Source organism: Bufo gargarizans, chromosome 1, assembly GCF_014858855.1.
Source record: "Bufo gargarizans isolate SCDJY-AF-19 chromosome 1, ASM1485885v1, whole genome shotgun sequence".
Classification (NCBI taxonomy): Eukaryota; Metazoa; Chordata; class Amphibia; order Anura; family Bufonidae; genus Bufo; species Bufo gargarizans.
The window spans coordinates 164519480-164545967 of NC_058080.1; the positions used below are offsets into that span (position 1 = coordinate 164519480).

The 26488-nt window shown below is 41.8% G+C and overlaps 1 protein-coding gene across 1 annotated transcript in view; it reads left to right on the forward strand.

The window, feature by feature from the left end:
* Positions 1 to 26175, forward strand: part of FSTL5 (follistatin like 5) — a 940713-nt gene extending 914538 nt beyond the window's left edge. Inside the window, exons 14-15 of the mRNA XM_044297750.1 lie at positions 16982 to 17106; positions 25473 to 26175. Of these exons, the coding sequence (XP_044153685.1) occupies positions 16982 to 17106; positions 25473 to 26175 (828 nt within the window). The remainder of the gene's footprint in view (positions 1 to 16981; positions 17107 to 25472) is intronic.
* The last annotated feature ends 313 nt before the right edge of the window (positions 26176 to 26488 follow it).

Consider the following 26488-nt stretch of genomic DNA (forward strand, 5'->3'; position numbering starts at 1 on the left):
CAGTGTATTGTAAACCATCAGACCCACTAGATATTTAAGAACCAAGTGGGTCTGGGTCCAAAACGTGTAAACAAAAAAAGGAAAAAAAAAGTTAAATAAAATACTTATTCCTATTTACACACATAAAATTAGTTAAAACAAAAAATATACTAAACATGTTTGGTATCGCCGCATCCGTAATGACCTGACTATAAAAGGATCATGGTGAACGCAATAAAAACATGATTTTTTGTACAAAAAGGCTTTTTGTCACAACCAGACAGCTGAGAAGCTCTGACAGAAGCCTTTCAGAACCTCCTCCTTGAGTTTCTTTGTTGTGATGTTCAGTTCCTCATCTCGTTAGCCTCTCTCAGCTGTCATGTGGTTGGACTGATTGCATCCCTTTAAATTCCGCCCCATAATGCATTACTGGGCGGCTTATACTACTTCCTGGAGTGTGTGTGCATGCTGATCTTGTTTTCCAGTCTGCTACAAAGTTAAGTGCTGAACATTTATCTGTTATTTTCTGTTTGCTGGATCCCAGGTGACCCTGACTCCCTCCGTGTCTGGTGTAGGGAGCCGGTGGTCGTGTCCCCTCACTATTGTAGGGTGTTCAGGGGTTATATAGTCGAGGTACGTGGATATGCAACCATCCACCTCTGGGATTGTTGCATAGGCTGAGCAGCCAGGGAAAGTCTCAGGTCTTGTGCAGGGGTCTCCCTTATGGTTCCTTAGCTTTGGATCCAGTGAGTCATATATGCATGTTGCTTTGTCTTGTTTCCTGTACACCGTCCGTGACACTTTTACTGTGCAAAATAAAAAATTTAAAATGCACATATTACACATCACTGCGTCCGTAACAACCTGCTCTATAAAAATATCATGTGATCCAGCCTGTCTGGTGAATGCCTTAAATTTTTTTTAAAAAATGTGCCAAAAAAGCAATTTTTTTATCACCCTACATCATAAAAAGTGTAGTACCAAGCGATCACAAAATCCTATGTGCCCCAAAATGGTACCAATCAAACCATCATCTCATCCTGCAAATAATGAGACCCTACCTAAGATAATCGCCCCAAAATAAAAAAATATGGCTTTCAGAAAATGGAAACACAAAAACATGATTTTTTTTTCAAAAATGCTTTCATTGTGGAAAACAAAATAAGAAATTGCACATATTAGGCATCGCTGTGTCCGTAACCACCTCCTCTATAAAAATAGCATGTGATACAACCTGTCTGGTGAACGCCATACATTTTTTTATTTAAAAATATGGCAAAAAAAATGGCTTTCAGAAAATGGAAACACAAAAACATGATTTTTTTTCCAATTTTTTTTATTGTGTAAATCCAAAATAAAATAAAATAAATATTACATATTAGGTATCACCGCATCGTTATGACCTGCTCTATAAAAATATCACATTATCAGGTAAACATTGTAAAAAACAAACAAAAAAAACGGTGCCAGAACAGCCATTTTTTGGTTACTTTCTTTGCCTCATAAAAAGAGTAATTATATATATATATATATATATATATATATATATGCACGCACGCAATGCACAACTACCTCTAGCAACAGATTTATATACTGCAGGAATATATATATATATATATATATATACATACACAGTATATATATATATATATATATATATGTGTAGTTAAGGCTGCATGCAGCCTGTATTTGTGGGCGGGGCCAGGTCACCCTTCTTAAACCCCCGCGCCTGGTCTCTCCTCGCCACGCTTGTCATCGCGAAACTTCCGGCGGCTTACGTCACTTCCGGTAAGCGCTCCTCTCAGGTAAGTTGTGGCGCACACCACCCCATGTGCCCCTCGTCTCTCCACCCGTCCTCCCTCACGTGCGATCCTCCTTACCCCCTCCTGGTCTTCCGAGCATCCGCGCTCCCTCCACCGCCGGCCGGTCCTCTGCTCCTGTGCTGTGCGTCCATCCTCTCGCGAGAGGACACGCGCATGTTCGCCGCCGGCGTTCCGAACCTCGCAGCTGTCATCACGCACAGCGCGCCTCCGTTCATACTGTTCCTTCCCCGGCATCGCATCTTCATGCCCCACTCTGTGTCTGAGTGTGGGGCAGCACTGCACCTACTGGGTCAGTTTTTTCACATGCCACACAGGATCCCCTGTACACCCTGTACTTCTCGGTCCTAGCAGCATACCCTTTCCCTTGGCAGCACCACGCATCAACTGAGTGCCTCCCTGGTCACTCCAGGTCCTTGTCCACACTGTCAGCGCATACTGCAGCCACCTCACATCACGAGTGCCACCCAGCATGTTGACAGGTCTCTCATGTCCATGGCGCAGGCATCCACGGCTCTGCTCCCACTCAGGTTCTGACCGGCGGGTCCTGGGGCCCATTTATGCTCCTGCCAGCCGCGCACCATGACGCAGTCCTGCGCTCTGTCGATCCTGGCCATCGCGGGTGGTTCCGGCCCATGCTGCTTCCACCCCTCACACCCTCCGGCTGGTCCCCAGCGCCCATACCTGGATGCAAGGCTCCACATTCCTCCGAATCCAGCTAGCCCCTGGTCTCACTCAAGTAAAATCCTTACATTTGTGTCCTTTTCTCAGGTTCCCGTAGCGTTCGTGGTCTCCGCCGTACTGTGTTCTTGACATACGTTTTTTTCTTAAAAAAATTAAATTAAATTTCCACAGGCTCTTCTGAAGGTCCCTGCCAGCCACCCGAGGGAATTTTTAGCCTTGAGGGTTTTTTCAGGTAGGTATTTCAGTGCTGCACTCCGCAGTTCCACTCACCAGCATTCTGTACTACCTCACCTGAGGCGTCCAGGTGATGTTTCTGTCCGTCTTAACCTGAAGCATTCAGGTGTCTTCTCTGTCCATCTTAGCCTGAAGCGTTCAGGTGTCTTCTCTGTCCATCTTAGCCTGAAGCGTTCAGGTGTCCTCTCTGTCCGTCTTAGCCTAAAGCGTTCAGGTGTCTTCTCTGTCCATCTTAGCCTGAAGCGTTCAGGGTCTTCTCTGTCCATCCTAGCCTGAAGCGTTCAGGTGTCTTCCCTGTCCACCTTAACCTGAAGCGTTCAGGGTCTTCCCTGTCCATCTTAGCCTGAAGCGTTCAGGTGTCTTCCCTGTCCACCTTAGCCTGAAGCGTTCAGGCGTCTTCCCTGTCTACCTTTGCCTGAAACATTCAGGTCTCGTCCCTGTCCTCCTTAGCTCGCAGCGTTCAGCCGATATTGCTATCTTTAGCCTGAAACGTTCAGGTGTCTTCCCTGTCCTTCTTAGCCTGAAGCGTTCAGGTAACTTTACTCACATCCCCAACCTGAAGCGTTCAGGTCACTCTTCGCTACTCGGCCTGGAACGTCCAGGCCTCCTTCTCGCCGCAGTTACCATGACTCCTCCTTCTGGCACTCTAGACACCCTTCCGTTCCTTTGTTTCCTACTCATCCACGTCACCCTGTTTCCCTTGTCAACCAGCACAGCGGTGCGTCCATCCTCTCGTCCATCCACATCACAATTGGTTTTTAGATCCTGCCCCGCAACTCACTCACGTCGCTCCTAACTTTTCCAGTCCTCAGGGCCAGTCGGGTCGCTTCCGTCAATCCTCAAGCGGTAAGGCAAGGGTATTGAATTTGCTCTCACAGGTACGTTCTCAATTACGATTGCTCACGGGCTTAGTAAATACGGAACACGGTCCTCGTGACCTCTCCAACTGCCATATTTTGTCTTTAATATCAGGTCTTACGTAAGATCTCTTCAAGTCCTCGGAGCCATGTCTCAAGTATCGGACGTCGACGACGCATTGTCCTTCCTGGGTACTTCGTTCTCTGGCCAAGGCGGCCCAGAATCCCTCAGGAGATGGACTGTACCAAGGCTCGTTGCGGAATTAGACAGAAGGGGCATCAGGCACCCAGCGTCAGCAAGGAAAGCCGAACTATACAGGCTGTTGATGTCGGAACCCGGTCCTCCAGAAGGGGAAGATCCATCCCCATCCATTCAGCAGTCTCTGGTGCAGTTGCAGGCCACCATGGATTCTCTCGCCTCTTCCGTGGCCGACATCAGGGCCAGGGTGGTGGACTTGGAATCCAGAACACTGTCGTCATCCCAGGCGGTGGTCCCACTCACTGACCCCTCTCTGTATCAGCTCCCGGCTCCAGGTACGGCTCCAGCAGCTCCCGTGGTGGCACCAGCACACTTCGTGCCGGACAACATCAGGAAAGACATCTTGGCAGGAAAGGATGTAAATCTCGCTTCCATTCTGATAGCATCCCATGATGCCGCCGACAACAAGACCTTCAAATGCGGGGAAATCTTGGTGGTCCTTCGGGCCAAGGATGCCCGTCTCAACCGCAAGCTCTCCGTCCCAGAGTTTGTTTTGGCCTTTAGCAGACGTAATCTGCTCCGCCTACCCATCTCGAAGGGAGGAGCTGGATACGTATCTATACAGAGTCACTGATCTTGGGCACAAGTACGGCGGTACGGCCTTTTATGATTACCACCGCTCCTTCTCAGCTAAGGCCGCCGCCGCGCTGACTCAGTTTCAGTTCTCCGTTAACTGGGCCACTCTGGATATGGAGTTATTCTGCCGGCATTTCGCCGGTCTCCGGGCCCCCTCCTGTTCGACTTGTCAGTCGATCTTCCATTCGACAGAGTGGTGTCCTCAAGCGGCCACGGCTCAACCAGACAGGGTCACCCCAGGCCCCTCCGGGGTTTCCCGCAGCCCCTCCTCCACAGACAAGTTAGGCAGACCCATCGTCTATCTTGGCAACAGCCAAGTCTGTAATAACTTTAACTTTGGCACTTGTCTCTTCAGTGGCTGCAGGGCCCTGCATATCTGCACCATCTGCTTCAGGGCTCACCCCAGGTCTACGTGTCCAAAGAGGTTTTCCAAGCAACCATGACTAGCCGATTGTAACATTGATCTCCTGGCCTTCTTATTACAGGAACATCCGGTTCCGGGATTTGTGGACTCCTTGATTTCCGGCCTCTGCTTTGGCTTTGACACTGGGATGGTGGCACTCCCCCACTCTAACTGGGGGTGCGACAATCTTCAGTCAGCCAGGTCGGATCCTGCCGCTGTTCAGGAGCTCCTGAACTCGGAGGTTGAGAAGGGGTTCCTCCTGGGCCCTTTCAACCTGATTCCATTCTCTCGTTGGTGGATCAGCCCCATAGGAGTTGTGTCAAAAAAGGATTCCAATAAAAAACGCTTGATCTATGACCTCTCAACCCCTCATGATTCCGTCATCCCCAGCATCAATTCTTTAATTCCATCTGAAGAGTTTGCCATGAGATATGCGTCCATTGACGAGGCTATTGCTCTCATCCTTAGGGCTGGGAAAGGCGCCTGGTTGTCCAAAACTGACATAGCAGACGCGTTCAAGCTACTTCCAATTGCCCCACATCTATGGCAATTCTATGGCATACAATGGGAGAGCAGGTTCTATTTTGCCAACCGGTTGACATTCGGCTCTAAAAGCAGCCCTTGGTTGTTCGACCAACTGGCTCAGGCTCTACACTAGATTCTGATCCAACACGGCAGCACCCCAGCGGTCATCCACTACCTGGACGACTTTCTCCTCATAGAACAACCACTATGCCACCCGTCAGGGCTTCACCCCCTCCTGGAGCTCTTTTCCTCCCTACGCATTCCCATATCGCAGGGCAAGACCTCTGGTCCGGCCACCTCCATCACCTTGCTGGGTATTGTCCTGGATTCCGACAGAATGGAAGCCAGGCTTCCGGAAGTCAAGTTGTCCCAAATCCGAGAAGTCGTTTCAGGGCTATAGCCTCTTCCCAGGTGACCAAAGTCGAGTTACAGTCCATTCTGGGTAGGTTAAACTTCGTCTTAAGGGTGATGCCCCAGGGTAGGGCCTTCATTTCATGTCTGCTCTCGCTCCTCCCTGCAGCCCCAGAACCCAACAGCATTGTCCACCTAGACAGGGCAGCCATGGCGGACTTACACATGTGGGACAACTTTATTTCTGCATGGAACGGGGTTAGCCTGTTCGTCCCATCCTGGACCCAATCCTCTGCTAGGGTGTTTTCCAATGCCGCGGCTTTCCAGGGGTTCGCTGCTATCTTCGGGTCCCACTGGTTAGCTGGTCCATGGCCGCCTCAGGTCAGTTCTGACCCTCAGGCCCTCAGTTCTTCTTCATTTTTGGAATTTTATCCCATCGTGGCAGCTGCCACGGTCTGGGGTCACCTCTGGGCCAATTCCAGTGTCATGTTTATTTCAGACAGTCAAGACTTGGTGGATATCATTACCAAGGGCCGAGCCAAGTCTGCAAAAATCATGTCCCTTCTGCGCAAACTGGTCTGGCTGTCCATGATTAACAACTTCCATTTTTCCATGTTCCCATATTCCAGGTGTTAGTAACACGGCGGCCGATGCACTATCCTGATTCAACTTTCACACGTTTTTTCAGGCATGTCCAGCAGCGGACCAGACCGGGGCACGGATTCCCAGATTCAGCAACCTAATGTTGGATTAAGGTCACTGCTGGCAACTGCCAAGGACCTCATGCACCGATCCCTCTCCGTCAACACGGCCCGAAATTACCGCACCGGTTGGAATCTGTTTTTAAAATTTACCATAGATCATCCCCAACGGGATACAGCTTTCATATCCTATATCATGGCTTTCATGGCCCATTGCCATGTCAACCTCAAGCTGAAACCCAACACCATCCGCTTGTACCTTGCCGGGGCGCAACATTTCTTAGTTCTGCAGAATCCTGAACATCGCTCGGCGTTCACGTCTCAAGCCATCAAGGCCACTCTCAGGGGCATTGAGAAGAGCAGTAAGGACACAACTCCTTCCCGACGGCCGATCTCCGGCGAACTTTTTAGGCAGCTGTCAGCAACCCTAGATGGAAACCCTTTTGGCCCTTCCTTTAGTCTGGTTATCAAGGCCGCAATGTATTTGAGCTTCTACGGCTTCCTACGCCCAGGAGAGTTCTCCGTTTCTTCCCAAAAGGGCGACCTTCCTGAAGAGGAAACAACTATCCTGGAGCCAGGATCACCTGGTGTTAAGCCTTCCTTCCACCAAGACGTCCTAAACCGGTCCTCCTATACAGATTTGCTTCTTTGAATCCAAAAACGCCTAGTGTCCGGTTCTTGTGCTCCGACGTCTCTTAAACACCACACCATCTCCAGACCCTGAATCTCCTTTGCTTCCGTTCCAAGGGAAACCCCTATCCACGCTGCAGTTCATTTCCCACATCAGACCCCTGGTCGCAGGGTTGGGGGTGGACCCCAAAACAATAACTGGACATTCCTTCCGCATCGGAGCGGCTTCGGCAGCTTCCAAACACGGGACACCTCCGCACGTCATACGTCACATGGGTATGTGGAGATCTGCCTGTTTTTCCCGATACATTCCGGATCCACAATCTGAAACCCGTGAAGTGTTCCGTTCTTTGGCTTTGTAATGTATATTAAACAACATTGTTTTTTCCCTACTCAGTGTCTTTTTGGCCCTCTTTTAGGCCGGCCCACGTCTCGTGGCTCCAGGCACACACCAGCCACTGTTAGGGCCCCTTCCCGCCACTAACGGACCGTGGCCACGGTCACAAGTAGTTAAGGCTGCATGCAGCCTGTATTTCTGGGCGGGCCAGGTCACCCTTCTTAAACCCCTGCGCCTGGTCTCTCCTCGCCACGCTCGTCATCGCGAAACTCCCCCCCCCCTTTTCCCACCCTTTTTTCTTTACTCTTCCTAGGGTTGGCCCTCTTTTAGGCCGGCCCACGTCTCGTGGCTCCAGGCACACACCAGCCACTGTTAGGGTCCCTTCCCGCCACTTCACGGACCGTGGCCACGGTCACAAATATATATATATATATATTCTGACTCTGATTGTTGTGATAACGATCTATCCCTTGTAAGACCTCTATGCCTGGCCTGTATAAGCAGATATAATCACTGCGGAAAATCCTAATCAGATGGCTGAACTCACCAATACCGTGTTCATCCACAAGTTGCTTTATTTTGTACATCAGACAACAGGATACAGCAGAATGAATGGATCTCAGTATAATGTGGTCAAAAGATGATTCTTTATTTAGCCTACCATGAAGAATGCATGTGTCCCTGTTGCATGTGTTCTATCAGCTACATCCATGATACAGGAAGTGCTGTACTCCAGAAGAAGGGTTGAGCATTGCAAAGGAAATGAGTCATAGATCTTAGGAAGGGAACATGGAAAAACAAGTGCATTACCAAAAAAGGCCACTAGATATCATCATATAACTAACCATAGAAACATCTATAGAAAATTGCACAGAAGAATAAACTATTTAAATTTCCATCTACATTAATGTAAACATTTAATGTGTAACAGCATAATATACATATTTATATATATATATATATATATATATATATATATGTGTGTATATATATTGTGGCCAAAGCGGACTTCTGGTGCCACACGTGGGCTAGCGTAAGTATACTATCTTTTAACACTTTAATAAGGGGGTCACTTTATTAGGGGTACCTTATAGATGACACAGCTCTCAGGGCACAACAGGAGCAGGCACATGTAAAGCCTGCTGCACCCCTCCTCTGCCTGCTCACGTGATTCCATCAACCTCTCACAGTCTATCGGCCGGACGGTTAATATCACCCAAAACCTGCCATGACCGGCAGGTCCATAGCATGGAGTACCAGCAGAGGCAGCTGGCCCCTGCCTCCCACCAACTGCAGCATCGGCCGTTCCCTGCCTCTCCCACCATCTGCAGCGCCGGCTGTCCCCTGCTTCCCTCACCATCTGCAGCGACGACCGGTCCCTGCATCCCCTGCCATTTGAAGAGGCAATTTGTCCCTGCCTCACCCACCATCTGCAGCGGTGTCCGGCCACTTCCTCCCAGCACCAGCAGCGGCGGTCAGGTAGTATAAGATGTCCGTCGGCAAGCCGTTAATTTTTTCCCCCTGTATTCACCCTATAAGACACATGGCAGCACACCGTGCGTAATATAAATATGGATATGGAGATGCAGACCAGTAGATACGGCAACAAATCCAGGACAATATAAGAATTTAAAAAAAATGGCAGCACTCTCACAAAAAATGAGTGAAAAGAAAAACACTTTATTCACCCCTGTGTTCGCAACTAGGGATGAGCAAACTTATGTTTCAAGTTTGGCATACAAGGTTCAGGTTTGGGTTATGTAAGAATTCTGCTATGGATTTTGCTACTATGGGTCCATTCACACGTTCGCATAATCGGTCCGCATCCGTTCCACAATATTGCGGAAGAGGTGTGGAGTGGACCCATTCATTTTCAATGGGGCCTCAAAAGATGCGGACAGCACACTATGTGCTATCCGCATCCGCGCTTCCATTCCGCGGCCCCGCAAAAAAATAGAGTAATAAGTTCACTGGAAAATGGCCATGGTTGAGGATTTTTATAGGGCTGTGACATCAAAGAGGCTGGCTAAACTGCTGATTGGCTATCTGCATGGTGTTAGGGGTGATCCATCATTCCCAGGCTTCTTACTTCCTCTTTGGAATATATGCAGCAGCCATTTTAGAAAAAAAAAAAAAGAAAAGATTCATTACCATGTAGCGCGAGGAAATTTGTATTTGTAACTAATCTAATTTTTCCTGAAATTTTGATTGAATTCCACTTCATCAGCTTCAGCTCGCTCAACACTAATAACAATCACTGACACACTGAAAATCATGTAGGACAGTGGCAGCATAGGGCCATTTCACCAAGAGAGAGGGTGGTCAGGTAGCCTAGGCAACGATCACTCAGTTACTTCATGCTTATTGTACTTTTTTGTATTATCTCAGATATTTGTCATATGTAAAGTGCCCTGGAATTAATGGGGTTTTAAAAGGATTAATAATAATATTTTACAATGCCCAAAAATGCTTCCTTTCCAGAAGAGGAATCAGTTATACATAGCAACCAGACTGCCCACTCGCGTGCCTTTATTTTGTACTATCACTTTCCAGGCTTGTGGGGAAAGCAGCCATAGCTGGAACTACTGTATTCTTTTATTTGTGTACCAGACACACATAAAGCTTTCATTAGATGATTGTTTACAAATTATATATAGAAAATGCTCACATTAGATATTCTATGCTCCAAAGTTCTTCACCTTTATTTAACTTTAATTTTTCCACATTTAAACAGCCCAATCAATAATGTGCTTACAATAGCATAATGCTAGTTCACTACTGTCCTGGTAATAAAAATCTAATAAAAATGCAACATAAAGAAGGAGCATATTGTGAGTCACATAATAGATACTGTACAGATTTAGAAAAGGCTATTGAGCCCATGGGAAATATTAACTGGGCATACTTAATGCATCAGCATGTGCACAGTGCATTTACTATGCATTAAACATTAGCTAAACAAAGGACTGACTTTTTCTTCATTTATTTTGTAACAAGACAAAAACTACTGGTATGTTCACATAATCAATTTGCAGTTGTTAAAACTGACAGTATTAGAATGGAAATTGTTGGTCATAAAATAAGCCCCTGAAATACTGAGATAGAGCACACCTGGTTTAGAACACCAACACGTCTCATGGATAAATATATATCTCCCTTTAGAACACATACCCTTAGCACAATTTATCCAATCCTTCTTGTTAAAATTGTGTACTGAACAGGCCTTTGGTTGGATAGGGAACTTTTTCACTCACTCTGTTTGCTTGGAAAAGATTACTGCTCAAATTAAAAACTTTTAGTTAATTTCCATCCATTCCATATATCAAGCTCTTAAAGCATAATCAAGTATATATGTATGGCTTTTTCAGTGTTTTGTGGTCCGTTTTTCACAGATACGTTGTTTAGTTTTTTCTTTCCGTTGTGTTTCCGTTTCTGTTCTGTTTTTCCATTCCGCTTTTCCATATGGCATATACAGTATTTACATAGAAAAAATTTGGGCTGGGCCTAAAATTTTCAATAGATAGTTCTGCAAAAACGGAACCGATTTAGAAGACAAACGGATACATTTCCGTATGTGTTCCTTTTTTTTTTTTTGCAGATTCATTGACTTGAATGGAGCCACGAAATTTGCGGGCAATAATAGGACATGTTCTATTTTTCAGCGGAACGGAAAAACGGAAGTACAGAAACAGAATGCATACGGAGTACATTCCGTTTTTTTGGGCAGAACCATTGAAAGGAAGGGTTCCGTATATGGACCGTTTACAGAATGCAAAAAATGGTCCGTAAACGGAAAATAAAATGGCTGTGTGAAAGAGGCCTTATGCAGAGAGAGGGCTCCCTCTGCCTTCTGATCAGAGCACCTATAAATAAATTGCATAGCTTTGATCGGTTACTGTGACAGCCCGAGGCCTTCTGAAGGTTAAACTTTGTTTTACTGTCTGTAAGGCCTCATGCACACAAACGCATTATCTTTCTGTGTGCATGCCATTTTTCTTGTGAACTGTATACGGAACCATTCATTTCAATGGGTCCGCCAAAAAAATGAAGTTACTCCATGTGCATTCCGTTTCCGTATGTCCGTTTTGCAAAAGATAGAACATGTCCTATTATTGTCCGCATTATGGACAAGGATAGGACTGTTCTATTAGGAGCCAGCTGTTCTGTTCTGCAAAACACGGAATGCACACAGATGTCATCACCCCCTTTCCCAGTTTTACATATAAAACAATTAAAATAAACGTAACAGGTATCATTGCTTCCCAAAATGTCCAAACTATTAAAATATAAAATTATTTTTCCTACGCGATGAACTGCGTAACAAAAATAAAATCCACAATTAGCCATTTTTTGTTCACCTTCTCCCCCCAAAAAATATAATAAAAGCAAAAAGCTGTATGTACTTCAAGAAATAGAACCAATTAAAACTAAAATTCATTCCTGCAAAAAACACGTCTTCATATAGTTCTGTAGATTGAAATATGAAAAAGTTATGACTGTCAGAAAACGGTGAAGCAAAGAAAATTTTGATTTGATTTTGAAGTTTTTTTTTAAAGTTGTGAAACTATAAAATGAAAGTCCAAAAATGTTCCTTTTTTTGTGGCAGATGCCTATTCTCTGTATTACCTGCATTTGGTTTAATTTTGAGTTATTTGGCCAAAACAAAATGCAAAGGTTTTGAATTCACTCAAATCTGAATTATTTAGGAAATTTATAACGAATTTGATTAATCTAAAATTGATTTGATCATCCCTACTCCTAATAAAATGGCTATCCCTGCTATTTCTAACAGGTGTTGGAGATTTTTGGAGGTTCTTTTTTTTGTATCTTTTGGAGTTGTAATAAAATACATTTTTGATAAATTAACATTTTTACTAAAAATAATCAAATTTGTAACACCACTTGCTAGGTCTCTCATGTACAAGTATACAAACCCTTACACAACTCTGTACAAAGAAAAACAAAAACGTGTTGAGTCTTGGGATTTAGCAATGTAAAAACATTAACTTTTCTTTCCTTCAAAACATTTTTTTTTTTTATTGTGCAAAAGTAGTAAAATTTGTAATTGGTATTGCCATAATCATACTGACCTAAAGAATAATGTTACCAAGTTTATGGCAAAAAATTAATCCTGCAAAAATTATATAAAAAACTAATAAAAAATTAATAAAAATTAATCAGTAGGTTACTGTATGTATACACCAAAATGGTGCCATAAAAACGAAAACTTGTTCTGCAAAAATTCAAGCTCTTATATGGCTGCATTGATGGAAATTTAAAACAAGTTATAGATCTTGGAAGACAATGATTAAAAAATGAAAAAAGAAATAGCTTGGTCACCAACTATGGTCCCAAAATGCATACAGTGAGAAGGGGTTAAACTATTTTATATATGAATATTGACAAAAACACACATTTTATACAAATAATAAAATTATCCCTTACATGCATTTCCAAAAAATAATTCTACCAACGAGCGTCACACTACATTAATTACAGGAATAATTCATTCATAGGTGCATTTAAATAATTAAATGTGAAATTTCATAGAGCCCGCTTTTTTATGATACTATTTACACATTGGTTAACCCCTTCAGTACGGGCCACTTTTCATCTTAAATCCCAGGCCGATTTTTGCAAATCTGACATGTCATTTTATGTGGTGATAACGTTAAAACGCTTTTTACTTATCTAAACCATTCTGAAATTGTTTTCTCGTCACAATTTGTACTTCATGACAGTAGTGCATTTAAAGGGACACTGACAGGCCCAATAAGCATAATTATCTATATATTTGCATGCACAGGTCTTCTATTGTGTATTAAAAACATATAAGTCTAACTCCTGTCCACCTTATGAACACTGCAAACTGATGTTTTATAACCTGATGTAATCGGTCTTCTTTCTTCCCAAGGGGCGGCGTTTCAGCTTCACTTCTGCCCAGCTAGCCGCACCCCAACCTCCGTTTTGAAGCGCTGCCCAGCTCATCAATATTCAATTCGCTAGGCGGCTTCTGCTGTCCCCGACTTTCCGAGATCCCGTGCATGCCCAATAGAAAGCTATGGGATCTCGGAAGGTCGGGGACAGCAGAAGCCGCCCAGCAAAGTAAATATTGATGAGCTGGGTGGCGCTTCAAAACGGCGGTTGGGGCGCAGCTGGTTGGGCAGAAGTGAAGCTAAAACACCGCCCCTTGGGCAGAAAGAAGACCGATTACATCAGGTTATAAAACATCAGTTTGCAGTGTTCATAAGGTGGACAGGAGTTAGACATATGTTTTTAATACACAATAGAAGACCTGTGCATGCATATATATAGATAATTATGCTTATTGGGCCTGTCAGTGTCCCTTTAAATGTACCACTGTCATGAAGTACAAATTGTGACGAGAAAACAATTTCAGAATTTTTTTCGGGTCAAAGCGTATAGTGGCCTATTTCAGTCCTAACAAGAAATAAATATTTTCAGGTCACTTCTGCAGTTATTTCTGGTGAAAGCGTATAGTGTCGTATTTCATATGAAAAAGAAAAATATATACGCACTCCACTGCTGCAGTTATTTCTGGTAAAGGAATATAGGGGTGTATTTCAGTACTGCAAGAAATATATATACGCACTTCACTCTTTAATTTGTTTCTGGTCAAAGCGTATAGTGGCCAATTTCAGTGCCACAAAAAATATGTATTCTCAGGTCACTGCTGCAGTTATTTCTGGTGAAAGCTTATAGGGGAGAATTTAAGTACTGCAAGAAATATATATACACACTTACTCTTTATTTTTTTTCTGGTCAAAGTGTATGGTGGCCAATTTCAGTTTAACAAGAAAAATGTATTATTTGGTCACACTTCTGCAGTATTTTCTGGTGAAAGCGTATAGGGGTGTATTTCAGTACTACAAGAAAAATATATTCTCACTTCACTGTTGCAGTTATATCTGGTAAAGCCTTTACTGGAGTATTGCAGTAGAAAAAGATATATAAATTCGCCATTCGCTGGTGCACTTACATGTAGAAAAACCTTCATTGACATATATCATTAGAAAAAGAAATATATGTTCGCCATTTGTTCCTGTACTTATATCTCGAAAAAACTTTTGTAACGTATAACAGTAAAAAACTAAATATACATTCCCCATTCGCTGCTGCAATTATATAGCGTTCACTGTTGCAGTTATATGTGGTCAAGCCTTTAGTGGCGTATTTCAGTAGAAAAATAAAGATATATTCAGCATTCAGCTCTGCAGTTATATGTGGGAAAGTTATTTTTGCGGCATGGACCGAATTATGTCATGGTGAAATTTTGTATTTGCGTTTCACACACTGCGCGCTTACGTGATGATGTCCATAAGAGCAGCACGCCAATACAGGTGAATACACTATGCACTAACCTTGCACAAAAATGAAAACTAATTCACACCAGTCCTCATCCTTCTGCGGTATTGCTTACTGGACACTACGGGGACTTCTGTGCAGCACAAAAAAATGGCACGAGGACCGCGTCTCGCTCTTCCAGCACAGACCTAGTTCCTCCACTACGTCCCATTCACTTCAGATCACTCCGCCTCAGGCGCCATTTTTTTTTTTTAAACTGATAGTTTATAACCATCTGTTGAAAAGCCTTTAGTGGTGTATATACATGGAAAAATAAAAATATACTCTGCGTTCACTGTTCCAGTTACATGTGCTAAAGCCTTTAGTGCCGTATATCAGTAGAAAAAGAAAAGATATTCGGCATTCAGCGCGACAGTTATATGCAGTAAAATCTTTTGGGACTTATTTTGGTGGACAAAACAATCTTGTATTCAGCATTAAGCACTACACTTACATGCGGTAAAATCTTTTTTGAATTATTTTGGTGGACAAAAAATCTTGTATTCAGTATTAAGCACTTTACTTTTATCTGTGGTAAAAAAATTTTTAATTATTTTGGTAGAAAAAAAAATCTTGCCAAACGCTATTGGAACAAATAATATCTACTGGTGTGATATACCAGTTTCCCCACAAAAAAACTGATTGAAGCAGGGGTGTTATATACCAATTATATACTTTCTATATAGTGCATTTGGGTAGTGCAGAATTGGTTTGCAGTTTTGCTGCATTAGCCCAGCTGCAGATAGTGACAAACGACATTGGAACAAATAATTTCTACTGGTGTGATATACCAGTTGCCCCCTAAAAAAACTGATTGAAGCAGGGGTGTTATATAGCAATTATATACTTTCTATATAGTGCATTTTGGGCAGTGCAGCATTGGTTTGCAGTTTTGCTGCGTTACCTTAGCTACAGATAGTGACAAACGACATGGGAACAAATAATACTAGTGTGATATACCGGTTGCCCTCCCAAAAAAGTGAAAAAAAAAGTGGGCTACAGTAAAATTGTTGTTCAGTGAATGCATAATGTACCTCGAGCCACATAATCACAATTTCTTTTATGTCAGGTGAATGCCTACCGTAATTTGTAAGACCTGTACTCCTGTGGCCTAAAATAACATTTTTCTAGGCTCCAACGGGGCACATTTCAGAGAATTTCCCCATATTAAGATACATATTTAGTTAATGTGAGATTTTTATACAGTAGGTTCTTATGGACGTGGCGATACCTACTATGTATACTTTTTAAAATTTATTTTTTACATAACAACAGCACTTTTGAAACAAAAAAAATAATAATCATATTTTAGTGTCTCCATATTCTGAGAGCCATAGTTTTTATTTTATTTTGTGGGCGATTGTCTTAGGTAGGGTCTAATTTTTTGTTGGATGAGATGATGGTTTTATTAGTATGATTTTTGGGTGCGTATCACTTTTTGATCGCTTGGTATTACACTTTTTGTGATGTAAGGTGTCAAAAAATTGCTTTTTTTACACCTTTTTTTGTTTTTTTTTACAGTATTAAGTCGTGATTTTTTTTGAGAATGTCGTTACAGACGTGGCAATACCTAATATGTATACTTTTTTATTTATTTAAGTTTTACACAATAATATCATTTTTGAAACGAAACAAAATCATGGTTTAGTGTCTCCATAGTCTGAGAGCCATAGTTTATTTTAATTTTTTGGGCGATTGTCTTAGGCAGGGGCTAATTTTTGGTGGGATGAGGTGACAGCTAGATTGGGGGGCATACGCCCTTTTGATCGCTTGGTGTTGCACTTTTAGTGATGTAAGGTGACAAAAAAATGTTTTTTTAGCACAGTTTTTATTTTATTTTTTTGACGGTGTTCATCTGAGGGATTAGGTCATGTAATATTTTTATAGAGCTGGTTGATATGGACGTGGCAATACCTAATATGTAAAAAAAAAATTCCCTTTTTTTTATTTTTTACAATTTTATTTTTACTTTATTGTGGGAAAAGACCTGATGGCCACCCCACACCCGGCAGGATACCACACGAACCACAGTCAGCGCTGACTGCGGCAGTGCAAGGGTTGATGCGACAAAATCAGTGTTCTCACTGATGCCGGTGCATTTTTGTACGGTGCTGGGATTTCAGACCCGCTTTCCAGCTCCTTACATGTACGGCACTGGTATCCCACGGGTTAATTTTATAAATGTTTTTCTATGCTGCATTAACAAGTGTGAGTCTGCTATTTTCTGAAAATCATGTATTTTTCTTTTATTTGTTCTCAGGTCATAACCCAAGCAAGTGGAAGTGTTGCACATCATACCATTCATACTCAGCCAGTTGGAAAGCATTTTGACAGAGTCGATGACTTCTTCATTCCTAGCACAACATTGATTATCAATCATATCAGGTATGATATATATTATATCCAAAAGACCTATATTATATATTAAGATGTAAACATTGAAATTGCCAACAAAACAAGAACTTTAATTTGATATTCTAGAAAAGGATTATCTTTTTTTAATCCTGCAAAACAGGTTTGTGTGATTAATAATTCATGGAATAATAGAACACTGTGGAGAGAAAGTAGCTATGTATATGTTATTATCAAGAAATGTCTTCCAAGTTCCAACTCATCTTTTGGCACGGATAGCCAAGCTTTTATCTTGTCTTTACCAATTTTTCTCAATACAGTGCTTTACAGCTTAGTCATAATCCCCGATCTTGAAATATTAAGCTCCACTGTTTCTTGTAAAATGTGTGTTCTGGAACTGATACAGATCAACTTCTGGACTCTACTGACTCCCCTAAGGATGCTGACACACAAGTTTTTTTATGTATTTTAGAAATCCAAAAACAGGAATCCATTCAAAAAGAGATAAATACAATCAGGCATTAATGTTTTCTCTTGTTTTTATGATCCACTCCTGATTTTGGCTTCAAAAACTGAATAAATAAATAAAATACTTAATGTGTGTGTCAGCACCCTTATGAGGATTTGTAATAATAAGGAACAACAAGCTTGTTTGAGCTTGTTGATTAGAGATCAGCGAATCAAATCCCACAAAGTGGAATTTGATCCAAATTTCAGGATAAATTTGATTTGCCTCGAAGCCGAATTTCCTTGTGCTTCATGTAAGCGAATCGATTTAACCTGAAATAGTATAAAAAACTAAAAAATTAATTCTTACCTACTCCATTTGCTCATGATGGGCCGCCAGCCTCCATCTTTATTGAAGATCCCGTCATATGTCGGCTCCGCACGAGATTTCGCCCCAGATCTTTAAGCAAGCTGGTGATGGCCGGTCCGTCGCGAGCAAATGGATAAGTTTGATTTAATTTTCTTTTATGTTCATTTCACACAGTTTTTACACTCAGATACAATCAATTATGAACAAGGCATCTGAGGGGTACAATGACGGGGACGGCGCTATTACAGCTCCCTGTTATTGCACCCACTACTTACAAAAAAAATGCACTTCGAAGATATTCGTTACAAAGCAAATTTTTTTGTAAAATTCTGTGAATCAGCCGAATCGAACTTTTGAAAAATTCACTCATCTCTATTATTGATCCTTATTATTAGGTTATTTTAATAACTTCCTTTCAGAGTGCACATCTTAGAGGAAGTACTGGTACTTACACTGCTTTCATACAATATACTGTTATATGTTAATATATTTCTGATGCCTTCTTTTATGTTCCCATCTAGTGTGTATTTTTATTTGACTTTTTCTTCTGTACTATATACCATAATACATTGCTGTAATTCAGTAGCTTGTCATACCAGCTCATTTACCAATCCCTCACTTGTACTGCACATCCCCGTCTTTTAACTATCATAGCATAACAAAAACTCTGGTCCTCAGAAGGTGTTAAAATTAGGTAAATACACAGTAGATTACACATTTCATTATCTATTCAATGGAAATGAAGACAAAATGAAAAAGCCATGTGTGAAAAACATGACTCTAGACCTCTTTCGTATACAGAGGAGTTCATAGTTGACTCAAAGGCTGCAAGATACTCCGGTCCCGTGACTGCGTTTGTTTTTTTTTTTTTCCAAATGTAGCACTGTACTTTACGGCCAAACATCTTCAATTTGGTCTTGTCTGTCCAAAGAATGTTGTTCCACAAATCTTGTGGTTTGTTCTGTGATGCCATGTTCTTTGCAGTAATGAGACTTTTTCTTGGCAACCCTTCCAAACAAGTGTGGCTAATAATTAGTAATAGGTAAACCCCTGCAATGCATTCTGGTAACACAAAAGCAGTTAACTCTAAGCAGTAATTGAAAATAGCACTTCTCAGTATGTTTTCACAATTGTATTAAATCTCTATATATTACGTAATATATTTGACCTCACAGGTATGTTTATGCAGCGTAAATAAAGGACCCAGCAATGTATGAGATATTTGTAGTCTTTATGTTGCATAGACTTCCACAAGTATTACTGAGGTACTGTCTCTTTAACAGTTAGGATACCCAGGAAATATACTGCTGGTAAATTAGAATTGATATTAAACAGCACAAATCAATCCAGTGATAGAGGCTGGTAATCTATGGCTGACAACACTGGTTCACCACAAAACAGATGCAGCCGAGCCAAACTTGATGGTTAACGTGTTAAGTAAAGAATGGCAAGAAAAGGATAACTAACTTTTCAGTGGATTTCAATGGCTTTTGTCACAAAATAACCAAGATAACACTGTTATCAGAGTCAATTTTAGCTAGACTACATCTGTACTTTGTGTTCAGGGGCTGAGCTCCCTCAGGGAATAATCCTGTAATGTCTGCTATTTAACTGTTGTACTGGAAAATGGCTGCCACAGTGTAATGGAGGTGTCTTGGTGACACAGTCTCTGGCTTATTAGTCCTCGATCTTGTCTTCAGATGAAGCTTGTCTGTCATCCCAATTCCAGTCAGATAACGTGTGCTTCTTCCTGGCACGTAGAGCTCCTCTTGCTTTATACCTCAGTGCCCAACCAGCCCAGACTGGATCAGTCTGCCCAGGAGCACAGCTAACATGGAATTGACTCGCCAGTCATCTTCCTGTTTCAGAGCCCGCAAGGCTTCTGCGATATGTAGTTCACAAGCTCCTTATAATTAGAGATGAGCGAAACGAATCAGACGAAGTGGAATTCGATCAAAATTTCAGGAAAAATTCATTTTGCAACAAGTGCAAATTTCCTTGTGCTTTGTGGAAACGAATCACAATTTTTCCTAAAATGGCGGCTACAATGGCGGCTACACGTGTGAGGACATGGGGCAAGGATCTCTGGGAAGGCGGGCTGACCCATAATGCCATGCATGCAGCCAATCAGCAGCCAGCCAGCCCTGTCTTGTCACAGCCCTATAAATACTGAGGCCATCTTAGAGTCAGGCATTTTCAAGCGTTCTGAGCGCTAGGGACAGCAATTGGAAAAACCTGATTGTGGAAAAAACCTGAAAAAACGATTTATAAGTGCAGGGAAAGGATTGGAAGGAATCATCTCACAGCATCTTAGTACAGGGAGAGACGTCAGAAAGCGCTAGGAACAGTGTCATAAAAAACTATTTATAAGTGCAGGGAAAGGATAGGAAGGAATTATTTCACAGCATCTTAGTGCAGGGAGAGAGGTCAGAAGGCGCTAGAGACAGTGCTAGAAAAGGGATTTACAAGTGCAGGGAAAGATTATTTGGGGATCCAAATAGCCATTATACAGCTCTGTCATTCCAGCAATTTGTTCTTGGGGTGCAAGTGCTATGTTGAATATCCTTTATCTGTGGAAAAATAAAAATATATATGCAGTTCCCTTCTGCAGTTAAATGTGTTGAAAGCGTACAGAAAGAAAAAAATCATGCACACTTCACTGGTGCACTTATTTGTGGCAAAAGCAATTAGTGGCCTACTTAATTATAGAAAGAAAAAATATATATGCACTTCACTGGTGCAGTTATTTGTGGCAAAAGGGTTTTGTGGTGTATTTCATTATAGAAAGAAAAATATATACACACTTCACTGGTGCATTTATTTCAGCTAAAAGTGTTTACTGGCCTATTTCAGTACAAAAATAAAAATATATTCTCAGTTCACTTCGGCGGTTATATGTGTTGAAAGCATACAGAAAGAAAAAAAAAATATGCACTTCACTGGTGCACATATTTGCGGCAAAAGAGTTTGGTGCACTTGTGGCACATTGCTAATGGCGATCCCCAGCAAAAATTCATACAGTGGAGGATGCCCGCAGCAGACCACAAGTACCACAAAAATACATCCTACACAAGATAGAAAAATGTACAGATGTAAATAGCTATATGAAAAAAAACATTAATAAGGAAGGTGCACTACTGTGGATGCAAACAAACTATTCTGACTAAACCCTCAAACTGGTGTTAAAATTAAGAATTTAGGCAATATATCCTTATATGAAGGACATATCTGAGCCCGAGCACCCCGCCAAGGTATCTCAAGTAGTTTGGGACCTAACGCTAACCTACCTGTTCCGTATGGGCAATACCAGGAGCCAGTGGGCGAATTACAGGAGCATAAGGTCCAACTCACAGCAAACTCCCAGTTACCTCCAGCATGCAGCCATGCTTGCAATGGGAGGAGGGAGGAGGTTGTGAGTCCCACCCAAGACTGACTGATAAGGCCCAGCCCTCACAGGTGCACATAAATGTTGCCTGTGGATGAAAAACAGGCACATTTAAATATGGAGTTTATATACCTCCAAACATAACTATATACAAACTACATAAAATGGTGTGGTGTCAAAAATATATAGATATGTTTGGAGTTATATAAACTCCATATTTGAATGTGCCTGATTTTTATCCATAGGCGACATTTAGGTGCAAGATTAGCTTATAGCACCATAGGGTCTGTATGTTTGGTTCAGTAAAACTCAAATGTGTCAGGTACCACATCTGAAATATAGACTATTGGAAGAAGAGTGAGACTAGAGCTAAGGTGCAGGGGTTGGAGCGAGCAGTGGAGGCGGCAGAAGCTAAATATATAATGGAACCAGTGGATAGACACAGAGAATTGTGGAAGGGGGCACAGAAAGAATTGGACGATAGGTTATTACTTAATGCTAGGAACAAGCAATTCTTCCAGAAACAACTGTATTACGAGGAGGGAGAAAAGACAGGGAGAATGTTGGCTCTGATTTCCAGGGCCCAGCGTCCATCTAATTATATAGCAGCTCTTAGGGATTCAGATGGAGTTCTATGTACTGCTCAGGAGCGCATAATGGAGATTATGAGGGGATTTTACTCTAATTTATATGCGTCTCGGTTGTCCGCTTCTGATGAGGACATGGACTCCTTCCTTGAGGGATTACATATGCCTATTCTCACTTCTGAACAGTGTGGTAAGTTAGACTCTCCTATAACGATTACTGAGGTGGAATTGGCGCTGGCGAGTATGTCAAATAATAAGGCCCCGGGTGGAGATGGCTTGCCAGTGGAGATCTACAGACGTTTTGCCTCAGTCATGCTGCCTCAACTAGTGGAAGTCTTTAAGGAGGCAAGGGAGCAGAAGGAACTGCCTTCTAGTATGACTGAGGCAACCATTGTGGTTCTTCCGAAGCCGGGTAAAGATGTTTTGGAGGCGGAGTCATATAGGCCAATCTCATTACTTCAGGTAGACATTAAATTACTGGCTAAGGTTCTGGCGAATCGTCTGAATTCGGTTATAGCTACTCTTATTCACCCGGATCAGGCTGGCTTTATGCCGAATATGGCTACTGCGGTTAATATTAGGCGCTTATATCTAAATATTCAAAGTCAGAGACTGAACCCGGAGGCGGCGGTCGCATCTCTAGATGCGGCCAAAGCCTTCGATAGTGTAGAATGGAGGTATCTTTGGAGGGTATTGAAGATGTTAGGGTTTGGCCAGTCATTCATTGGGTGGATTCAGCTCTTATACAGTAGACCGTCAGCGAGGGTTAGGGTGAATGGCAATCTGTCAGATAGCTTCAATCTCAATAGGGGGACGAGGCAGGGGTGCCCTTTGTCGCCTCTGCTGTTTGCGATAGCCATTGAGCCCCTGGCGGCGGCCATTAGATCTTCGGTGGGGATAAAAGGCTTCCGATATGGGCCCTTAGAGGAGAAAGTGGCACTATATGCAGACGATCTGCTACTATTTATGAATAATTGGAGGGAGTCTCTACCGGTGGCGATGGACGTAATCAATGGGTTTGGGAGAATGTCAGGCCTGTGCATAAATTGGAATAAGTCGGTGCTGATGCCTTTGTAGGCGGATGCTACTAACATCAGTGCATGTGTGGAGGGTTTGCAGGTGGTTCAATCTTTTAAATATCTGGGCATCCAGGTTTCACGCAGTGAGCTAGAGTTTGAAAGGTTAAACATTACTCCGCTGTTACAGACGTTTAGACAGAAAGTCAATGCGTGGACAAAACTGACACTATCATTAATAGGCAGGGCGAATCTGATAAAAATGATTCTGATGCCACAACTTCTGTATGTGCTACATAATGCCCCTATATGGCTTCCTCTTAGGATCTTCCATGTAGTTAACGCAATATTCAGGGATCTTATTTGGAAGAAAGGCATCCCTCGTATTAAATTGGAAACATTGTGCAGACCGAAGACTGGGGGAGGTTTGGGGGTTCCAGATCCAAGGATGTATTACTTGGCGGCACAACTGCAGCATATGAGAGGATGGGAGTCGACGGATGGCTTGGGAACTGCGAGTAAAATTATTCAGTCACTCGTGGGCTGTCAAAACCTGAGGTCTGCTCTGGAGGACGGTACTTTTCAGGCGAAGGGTAACGAATTTAAGACGCTTCAATCTATTCATAATGCTTGGTGGAAGGTCAGAGAAATCATTGGTATTCAGGGCTACTCAGATATCACCCCTATTTGGCCGAATTTTATGTATGCTGAGGTGAACAAGGTTAGTGGAGTGAAGGTATGGAGTACTCTGGGACTAAAATATATGGGTCAATTGTTTGATAATAACGTTCTTAAAGAATTCTCTAGTCTACAACAGGATTTTGGGCTGCAGAAGTCCCACTTCTATCTATATCTGCAACTTAGGCACGCGTTAAGCGCTCAGGACAAGGTGGTGGCGGTCTGCCCAGCACAGAAAAATGCAGTAGTAGATCTGGTAAAATCAAGTGGAGGTACGAAAGGAGTGATATCCTTAAACTACTTGTGTCTTATGGAGGCGCAGTTTAAGAATTCCAATTGTATGACAAATGGAAGAGGGATGCCCCTGATTTAACAGAGGAATTATGGGATGCTGTACTAGAGGATTTTACCCAAGTTGCGGTTAGTGAGGCTCAGAGGGTATCTCAGCTCTTGTTAATACACAGAGTATATAGGACCCCGGTTCTGCTGAAAAAGATGGGGTACAGGAGTGATGATTGCTGTCCAAGATGTGATGTAGCGAACGCAGATCTTGTTCACTTGATGTGGAACTGCCCCAGGCTGAGGAGGTATTGGGTGGGGGTAGGCAAATTGGTGAAAACCGTTTTTGATGTGGAACTTAGTATGAAAGTTACGGAATGTTTGTTAGGATATGTGAAAGCTGTGAACCGTGGGCAGGAGAAAAGATTAGCTATTATTAGAGTATTGTATCAGGCGAGGAAAGTAATAGCATTTTATTGGTTGAGTAGACTACCGCCTTCAGTGGAAGAACTGGAGCGAAAAATTCACGCGCTGATTGGTTTGGAGAAATATGTATATCAAAAAAGGGATTGCTTAAAGAAGTTTGAGAAGATATGGTCGAGCTGGATCCAGCACTTTAATCTACAACTGTGAAGGAATGGAGAGGGCGTGAGTGGTGGGGGGAGTGAATGTGGGCTGCTTGATTAGGGCTGGGGGGGCTAAGAGGACTCATTAAAGTTAAGGGGGATAAACAATTTCTGGAGATCTTAGGAAGCAGGTGGATCTTATGTATACTTTTACAATTACACATACTTGCTTAGAAAGTAAAGCTCTGGTTACCGCCGCATGACACTGTGTTTATGTACTGTGATGTGTTCAATTGTGGTAATGATTTGATGCATCCTATATTGTACTGCTGTTCAACTGCTCTTGTCCCAGGGGTTGTGGAGGGGGGGAGGGTGGGAGGGGGGGGGGGAGACAGTGTTCTGTCTTTGTTGTTTATATGAAAAATCTTTAATAAAAAGAATCTGATTTAAAAAAAAGAAATATAGACTATTAAGCACATATACATAACACTGACCTGTATAAAAACTTCATTTTTTAACACTAAAAAGCTGGTTGATATTTTTTGTAATTTAGATAGCTTATTTGGTAAACAAGTATAAATCACATTCACCATCCTATATGCTTACAGCCTCAATTGACTATAGAGTACTGAATGTTAGAGTTCACATTTTTTCACAAAATATAGCACAAACATAGCAAAGCCGCTGAGCAGCATGCATAGAAATCCTCTCTGTAGAATGTCTTACAAAGAAAAAATCCATTACGCGTAGCCTGTCATTATGGTGTAGTGATGAAAAACATTAAGACTTTAGGTATTAATAGTTCAGCTGCCAGCATGCTTTCCTGTTCACTCCTTACATCATTCTGACACATCTATTGGATATTCTATGTGATGTAAACAATACTTATACTAGGATAATTAGCCAAAGCAGCTTAACTTTACTTATTATAAGATACAGTATATGGTGAAATCATTAGTATTACTTTAGTTTTCCAGTCTATGTTATTCATTATTTGTAATGTAATTAAGATTACTGGTAAAGGTTGAAAGATTTGTTCATTCTTTAAGCTGCCTTATTTTTTGCTTTTAGGTTTGGCTTCATCCTTCATAAAGATGAGCAAGCTCTTCTGAAAATTGATTTGGAGACCATGTCTTATATAAAGACAATAAGTTTAAAAGATTATAATTGCATCCCTCAGTCTTTGGCCTACACTCACCTCGGAGGATATTATTTTATCCATTGTAAGCCTGATACAACTGGAGCAATTCTTCCTCAAGTAATAGTCGATGGTGTAACTGATGCTGTTATTGGATATAACAAAGATGTGACTGGTACTCCCTATGTCTCTCCTGATGGCCACTACCTTGTTAGCATTGATGATGTAAAAGGAATCATGAGGGTACAGCTTATAACAATTCAAGGAGAAATCCAGGACTTATTTGATATTCATACTAATTTGCATATATCTGATGTGGCCTTTCAATCATCATTTATAGAAGCTCATCAATACAATGTCTATGCAAGCTCTAGTACACAAACTGATGTACTTTTTGTAGAGCTCTCTTCTGGAAAGGTAAAAATGATAAAGAGCCTTAAAGAACCATTGCAACTAGAAGAATGGCCATGGAGTTCAAAGAATCGAATTATCATTGGGAGTGGCCTCTTTGGACAGTACTTAATGACACCCTCTAAAGAATCACTGTTTATTCTAGATGGACGACTCAACAAATTAAACTGTGAGATTACTGAAGTTGTAAAAGGCAACACAATTGTTTGGTTTGGGGAAGTATAAAATCATAGCATAAGCACCTAATTTTAATTTTGTTTGTTAAATTATAATGTATTTCTTTCCACCTGCTTTTGCAAATTTAAGTATTTTAAATGAGTTTTGCAGAGCCCAGGATTTTAATTTTTCATATTTTCATGGGTTTAACTAAATTGTTTATTGATAAAATTGTACAAGTATATAACTTTTTATAGTTTTCATAAAATGATGTTTAAATAATAAAAAAACAAGAAAAATTCATGGGAAAGCGGGGAATATATCAATTTCACTCTTTTTTATTTAATATTTATGGCTCATAAATCAGAAAGAACAATTACCC